General features: G+C 27.8%; 1 protein-coding gene across 1 annotated transcript; it reads right to left on the reverse strand.

Annotated features, from left to right (window-relative positions):
- Positions 1–2,279: 2,279 nt before the first annotated feature.
- LOC131172010 (G-type lectin S-receptor-like serine/threonine-protein kinase At1g11410) lies at positions 2,280–5,931 on the reverse strand. Its single transcript, XM_058132954.1, has 7 exons — positions 4,662–5,931; positions 4,342–4,476; positions 4,059–4,237; positions 3,746–3,956; positions 3,374–3,611; positions 3,092–3,242; positions 2,280–2,588 (listed from the first exon to the last, which is right to left on the reverse strand). The coding sequence occupies exons 1-7, from the start codon at positions 5,929–5,931 to the stop codon at positions 2,280–2,282; spliced, it is 2,493 nt and encodes an 830-aa protein (XP_057988937.1).
- Positions 5,932–8,163: the final 2,232 nt, after the last annotated feature.

Below are 8,163 nucleotides of genomic sequence, written 5' to 3' on the forward strand. Positions count from 1 at the left end.
TAGAAAAAATTTGGATTCATTATTAAAAAAAATTTGTCAATGTGATATGAAATTAAAATTATTTATTAAAATAGAGTGTGTTAGAAAACCCTAATTAAATTAGTATTTTGAGTAAATAATGATTCAGTCTTTAAGATTTAATAAAATTTATATTTTAATCTCTGTATTTAAAAAAAAAGTAATTTAGTTATTGAGATTTGACAAAACCTACAACTTAGTACTTATTGTTACAATTTCATTAAGTTATCATTAATTTTAACAAAAATAATCAAAATGTCATTATTTTTATTTTTAATCTTAAATAATTTAGTCATTAAATTTTTATTTTTCTAATAATTTAATCACTTAAATTTTATTTTATTAATAATTTAGTCCCTATATATTTAAAATATGAGTCCCATAAAATTCAGAAATTTTAAACTTAAACTATTAAAATATGAATTAATTACTTTAAGGTACTTGAAATTTTGATTAATTACAAAATCATTCATATATTTATAAATTGATCCTTAAATATTATAACTATTTATAAATAAGCCTTATAATTTGTAAAATTCTATTAATGTAATTATTATTTTAAATATATATAATATATCAATTTATAATATTTTCATATATTATATTATATTTTTTATACATAAAAAAGATAAAAAAAATATGAATATGGACAAAAATTGTTATGAAAGTAAAATTTTAAAAATTAAATTGTTTTCAGATTGTAAATGCAGTTAAAAATATTTTAATATTTTTACTAAATTTAATGAGAAATTAACTGTAAATCTAATGTTAGAAATTAACTTGTAGATTTATTAAGACTTCAAGGACTGGATTGCTTGATTCTAAAACTACAAGGACTAATATATAAGTTTAACTAAATGTCAAGGATTAAATTATCAATAAAATAAAATTTCAGGGACTAAATCGTTTTTATATTAAAAATAGAGTTAAAATTATTTTGATCATTTTTATAAGAATTAATAATAACTTAACTAAAATTCTAACAATAAGAATTAAATTGTAAGTTTTGTAAAATCTTAGTTATTAAATTATAGTTTACCCTAGCATTTTCATAACAAGTTTTTGCATCATACAAACATTGCTGGAGGAAAAAAAAAACAATTAAAAAACGCAATCAAATTGGCTTTTCTATTTAAAAAAATTACTATTTATCTCTTCCATTTTAATAAAATTAACTATTTGGTCATTATATTTTAAAAAATACATTATTTAGTCGATATTTCATCAAACTATTTAGTTCCTTTATTAATTTTTTTGTTACTCAAATAAATTTTGATCTAGTCAAACAGCTATTTAGTATTCTATTTTAGTAAAACTAATTAATTTCTATATTTAAAAAATATATTCCTAGATTAAAAATAAAAATGTTTATGTATGAAAACTAAATCTAAATTTACAATTTTTAAAATTTATTCTAGTATTTTCATTTAATTCTTTGCGCTATATTTTTGCATTTTCTCTATTGAAAAACAATACTTGGTAAAGTGTTAGTTGATATAGATTTTCAAATAATTAAGACGATAATCTAAAAAAATTAATTTTCAATAGAGAAAATATAAAAAAGGTGCCAAGAACTTGAATGGAATTATACTTAAATAATAAAAAAAAATATAAATTCAAATTTATTCTTCATTATAACAAAATTTCTATTTCTCATTAAAATATAAACACTAATTAATTAGTTCATAAAAATAAAAAAACAAAATAACTATATTTTTTAAAATATAAAAATTAATTAATTAATTTAACTAAAATAAAAGGACTTTGCCTTTCATTTATATTCACGTAATCATCCTGTCCTGCCGCATTAGTGGCTCATTTTCAGTAGCCCTTGACATTATCAAGCCATTGGCATTTTTAGTAATTTTCACATAAAATTAAAGCTCGAATTTCAAAACTCCTTTTGTAAGTACAATAATTTAATTCATTTATTATTTAAATGAATTAAAAATGTACTAATTATAATTAAAAACATTTGAATGACATATAACTTAAGGACTTTCAATAATTTGTAGTATAATGTCACATGTAATGAAAACAGACTCTCACACCCTCTAAAAAAAGTGCAACTCGACAATTTTTTATATTCCTTTTTAAGGACTAACTTTATAATATTTATACAGATAAATTACATAAATTTCATAAATATTTATGTTTTGGATTTAATTTCATGATGAATCAAGTCTAAAAAAAAAAATAATATCAAAAGAAGCATATCTTGGATCCCTATACTAAAAATTTATGTAATTGATGAGAGATATTTAACGACATACAACCTCAGTAATTGTCTCCTCATCCACAAAACAAAATCCTTCTTTTGGCTCTAATGAGCTAAAATTAATAATACTAGACTTTCTGAAAGTGAATGCAGGTTGCTTAGGAGAATGAAGACTAATTTCACTATTTAACATTAGAACAATAGCTGACATGGTTGGTCTTTCCATTACATCTTCTTGTACGCATAAGAGCCCAATTTGGATGCATCTCAATACTTCATCAGGAGAACAAGAATGCTTTAGTGATGAATCAACCATCTCCCATGCTCTCTCTTCTCTCCATAAATGCCATATCTATAACATCTCATCATTAGATGAACCCATAAACAAATTATTACAATTCGGAAAATAATTAGTTACTATAAGCATCTTCAAGGGTAAAATATTTTTATGCTCGCTGAATTTTACAAGGATTTCTTTATTGTGGTCATAAAAATTCAACTTTTCATAATTTGATCACTAGTTTTATTTATTTTTTTTTTCAACTAGTGCATGCCAACTTGACAGTGGTGATTTTGGTAAGAATTTCATTGGACATCTAAGATGATATACAAGTCAAGAAAGATACTAAAAATGAGGTCTAGATCAAAAATCAAATTGAAGAAGCCTTACAAAACTAGCCCCAAATTGAATGCCATGTCGATTTACGGTGGTTTCCCATCAAGTCGTGAAACTAATTGCAACAAAATCAATTTCGATTACTAAATTGCAACAAGTTCTAGTTTTATGACCACAAAGAAAATCAATGTAAAATTCAATGATGATTAATATAATTTACCCATATCTTTTTAACTTACTTTTCTTATCATGCTTGGGTAAAAATCCTCTTGATAAAAGCTATTGTTCCTTTTCCCTGTAATAATCTCTAATAATATGATGCCAAAACTAAAGACATCAGATTTTGTTGAAAACTTTCCAAATACCACATATTCTGGAGACATGTATCCACTGCATATGAAAAACAGATAGAAAAAAAAAAATAGTTATAATGCTCCTTTCAAATTATTTAATGTAAGATAGAAAGGTATTCTTAGCAGTGGTTCTGTGTGTCTAGCTGCTGAGTGTGTAGGTATACTTACAATGTTCCAACTATTCTGTTTGTCTTCTCATAAGTTTGGTCGCCTTTGAAGATTCTCGCTAGGCCAAAATCTGAAATTTTTGGATTCATTTCTTCATCCAATAGGATATTGCTGGTTTTTAGATCTCTATGGATAATTTTCAACCTAGAATCTTGGTGAATATATAAGATTCCACAAGCAATCCCAACGATAATATCAAAGCGTTTTCTCCAATCCAAGATTGACCTTCTTGTTTCATCTAACAAAAGATTTCCAATTGAATCAGTGCCAATTTATGCATTCAATGTCCATCACTCATATTGTTGAACCAAATGGAATCAGACAACTTTTGGAATACAATGCTAAACAAAGTAGAATACACTCAGGACTTACTGAAAAGAAAGGAGTCCAAGCTTTTGTTTGGCATGTATTCATAAACTAGCATCGGTTCCTCTCCCTGAATGCAGCATCCTATGAGTTTCACCAAATTCTGATGTTGAAGTTTTGCAATCAGTAAAACTTCATTTTTAAATTCATCTATTCCTTGCCCTGAATCTTTTGAAAGTCTTTTCACAGCAACTTCCTTTCCATTAGACAATTTACCCTACAGTCATGTTTTCACATTTAGAATCTCACAACAACTAGAGACGAAGACAAGCACATGTACACAGTTTTAGACATTTGCACATAAGTTATATATATGCACCTTATAAACCACACCAAAACCACCTTGCCCTAGTTTGTTAGCTGGAGAGAAACTGTTAGTTGCAGCAAGTATAGTGCTCAGATTGAAAAAAGCAATCTCTGGATGACTCATGCTACCTTCAACTTGATTTTCCACTGTGCCAATTGTATCAAGCCACCTTTTGTTCCATTTGTTTCTCACTGCCATCAAAAAGATGAAACCAGAATGCTTAATGCTTACTCATATCAGAGGCATGAATATACACATAAAGGCACAAAACATCATACAAAATCTTGTTTCTTACCCCTTTTCTTCTTCTTCTTGAACCACAAATATGTAAATGAGATGATGACAAACCAAGCCGAAACAACAGACACTACTAGAACGGCATACATATCCTTCCTTTTAAGAAAACCATTCCATTCTTGGGCGATTTCGGCTGTGTGAGTAGGGAAAAGAATTTATTATTGTTCCATCAAAGTGGAAGAGAAAAGGAAGTTAAAAGGCAAGGTATAATGATAGAACATAAACACAAACAATTCATGCAGGGCTGATTATCCAATTCGTCACCTGACTATACACATTGGTTTTGTTCAAAATTTGTCCAAGGCAAAAATACATTACCTAATTCGACTGCATCAACACGAACATAAATATCATGTCCCTCTTCCGTATCGTGTGCAGTGTCCATCAAGTTGCCATACCATGTCAAACAGCCAGTCTCCTTCCCAGCAATATCTATGCTTGCATATGCAGAGCATGAACAATTCCTCCTGCAATTCCTTTCACAGTCCCTTGGATTCATATTCATGCTTACCCAAACTGCTGCTGAAGTGTCAGGTACTTTAACATTTGCCACTTTCACAAATCCTTCCCCATGGCCACATAATGAGGTAGACTCTAGCCGCTTCCTGACACACCCGCCTGATGCATCTTTTAGAATATGCCAGTCCCTTGGGGACTTGGGTTCATACCCCGGTAAACAATCACATTCAAATCTTCGACTAAGAAAGTCAGTATCACATATTCCATAGGCACCACAATGCCCATATGGATCACACGGAGATTTTGGCGCCGACCAGAATTCATTCCATTTGCCATCTTTTTCATGCCAAATTAGTTTCTTAATAAGTCCTGAATAGTCCAACATTAACCTTAGGATAACTGAAGCATCAGAAACAGAGTATGCCGCATATGTCTCATTTTGATTGTTGACAAAACTGGCATTGAATGTATCTGCATAGCTTTTCCAGGGCCAAGGAATGCCTCGCCAAATATATTTTATACCCCAGTAGATAAAGACCTGTGGTGATCCTTTTGGGTTGATCTGAAGTGAGAAGTTTCCAGTTCCTGGGTCATCTGCTGATCTCCAACATATCGGGAACCGGTTCATGCCTGTTCTTCGGTCCAACCCAAGTTTCATTCCTGGCAGCACAGTATCCGTAGGATGATCAAAGCTTTCCCACACATTACTTTTACTTCTATCGTGGACCAAAATAAAATTTCCTGTATCCAAGAGCTGAGCCACACAAGTATCTGTAACCTCCACTGAAACATTTGTAGACCATATAGGAACTTTCTGGTTATGATAGCTGCGGAGAACGAGATTTCCATATTGGTCAATTGATAGAACTCCCGAGGAACCATTGATTGGATCATCCCTATTTGCTACCCACACTACAGTTTGCTCTCCGACTTTACGGTACCAGATTCCAAGATATCTAAACCTGGAACTTCCGGGGCTAAAGAATCCTAATGCAAAATTATTTTCTCTAGAGATCAGAAAGTCACCATCATGAATGGTTTGGTTTATAGTTATGGTGTCTCTGGAAGAAGAAAATGCGAAATGGAGGAGTAGAAGAGAAGAATGCAGGAACAACTTTGGAAAATCCATACTGGTTCTGTAATCTTCGTTGAAGTGAAACTTATGTGGGATGTGGTCATATTTTTAAATAATAAAAGTCCACAAGGAGCTAAGACTTATAGAAAAAAGTTATCCCACATCATATTATTACAAAAATGTTTATTTTATATTTAATTAATTATTTATATAATAAAATAGAGTAATAGATATTTGATATATAAAATGTGAATCTAATATGAAATATTATTTTTAAAATTCAATTATGTATAATAACTTTAGAAATGATTCTAATGTCTCTGTATAAGCTAATTGGTGGAATATGTGATATTTGAAAGGTTGTCAATGAAATTTTATATCTTCATTGGGATCATGTTATTAGGGATTGTTATAGGGAACAATAGCTTTTTTTAAAGAGCATTCTACCTAAGAATGATGGGAAAAATAAGTTAAAAAATTTGGGTAAATTTTTGTAATCATAACTGAATTTTATATTGATTTTTTTTATGATCATAAAATTAGTAGTAATTTATTCACTTAACTTTCATTTTATTACATTTAGATTTCATTTATTTGGTAAAAAATAATTTACATGTAGAAAATATAAATATTTTTTTATCATTAATGATATTTATTTAAGTTTTAATAAAAAATATTTTTTATTAATTTATTTTTTAAATACTCTAAATATTAAAAAATATTTCTTAAAATAATATTTTTCATAAAAGGAACCGAGCATTAATTTCCTGATTTCAATAGGAAACCCACTTGGAAATTGACTTAATATAGGTGTCTTCAGTAGATTGGAGGCCAATTACGTCAACAACGTTGATTGAACGGTTCAGTTGAAATCAATTTCTAGTGGCAAATGATGACAACTACAATTTGAAAGAATTTTTTTTTTTTAATTAATCCTGTTCAGATGGGATTAGCTTGCTTTTCTTTTTCCTGGCCAATGTTATGTCATCAGCATTCAAATAGGTTTTATTTTTGAATTTTAGGTTGTATCCATCCAACTTCGTTTTAGTCGAACAAAATTAAATATTTGAAAATATATATATATATATATATATATTTTTACGAATTATCTAATATTGTAATTATCCAATATCCAATAGGGAAAAAAATATAATTTATATGGTATTGTTTGAATAAATTATCAGGATAAAAAGAAAATATAAATAAAATAAAGAATAATACCTATTTCTCTTCGTTTCAAAACGTACAAGTATCGGAGAAATTGAATTTCTACTCCTTTCTCCTCTTTTATCCTCTTTTCTCTCCTAATTTATTGTCCAGACAAAAGAATTGTTAAAAATGAAATTATTTTTCTTCTCTTTTCTTTCCATTTTCTCAATCCAAGCAACGGGTTAGAGACTTAAGTCAACCAATTGATGTTCCTATTGATGTGTTCTATGCCACTATTGACTTAAGTCAACCAATTAAAGTCAACCAAGAGACTTACTTGTTGCAAAATGAAAATTGCAGGATTTGCAAAAGAAATCCATGAATATATTTCTCATCAATTGCATAAATTTTTAGTATGGAGATGTATGATACGCTTCTTCTGACAATGATTATTTTTCTTTAACTTTCTAACTCAAGAAGGAAACAAAAATTTGCTATGAAACGTATTTATAGCAATAAATAAATGATTTGTGGCCAATATATATGATATATAAAAGAGGAAAGGGGGACATTACAAATTTGCAAAATACTCTTCATTATTTTTATTATTTATAGAAATACCATAAACGTAGATTTTGTAACAGACAAATGATTTGTCAGCAATAATATATGTTAGTGACAAAACTCTTTTGCTAATTCAGGTAACTTCGTTGCCAATAACTTTTAGCTACAAAATTTATATCACTAATACTTTTAGCAATGATGATCAATACAGTATTGTCGTCGCTAATAACTTTTAGTAAGAGATATTCCTTCGTTCATCTCTTACTAAGTTCAATTTCTGATATTTTAATAATTTAATATAAATTAAAATTTTAATATTATTTTAATATTAATTCTACTTATACTATAAATTCTATTATAATTCTTAATATTGTAATTCTATAATTTTAATTTTATAAGTATTATTAATTCATTAAAAATTATTTAATTTATTATAATAAAAAAACCTTAAACATTGAATCTTACTTCTATTGATTTATTTTTTTAATTGTTTTAAATATTTATAAATTTATAATTTTAAATTTTATAATAATAATAATAATAATAATAAACAAAAATATCCTTAACATAATT

The sequence above is a fragment of the Hevea brasiliensis genome, chromosome 13 (genome assembly GCF_030052815.1).
Source record: "Hevea brasiliensis isolate MT/VB/25A 57/8 chromosome 13, ASM3005281v1, whole genome shotgun sequence".
Taxonomy (NCBI): Eukaryota; Viridiplantae; Streptophyta; class Magnoliopsida; order Malpighiales; family Euphorbiaceae; genus Hevea; species Hevea brasiliensis.

Excerpts from the sequence above, each read along its gene's own strand:
- LOC131172010 (XM_058132954.1), bottom strand. The coding sequence starts at position 5,931 with ATGGATTTTCCAAAGTTGTTCCTGCATTCTTCTCTTCTACTCCTCCAT. Across the intron at positions 4,477-4,661 it reads TGTTGATGCAGTCGAATTAG|CCGAAATCGCCCAAGAATGG; the intron begins GTAATGTATTTT and ends CTACTCACACAG. Across the intron at positions 4,238-4,341 it reads CAAGAAGAAGAAGAAAAGGG|TGAGAAACAAATGGAACAAA; the intron begins GTAAGAAACAAG and ends TTTTGATGGCAG.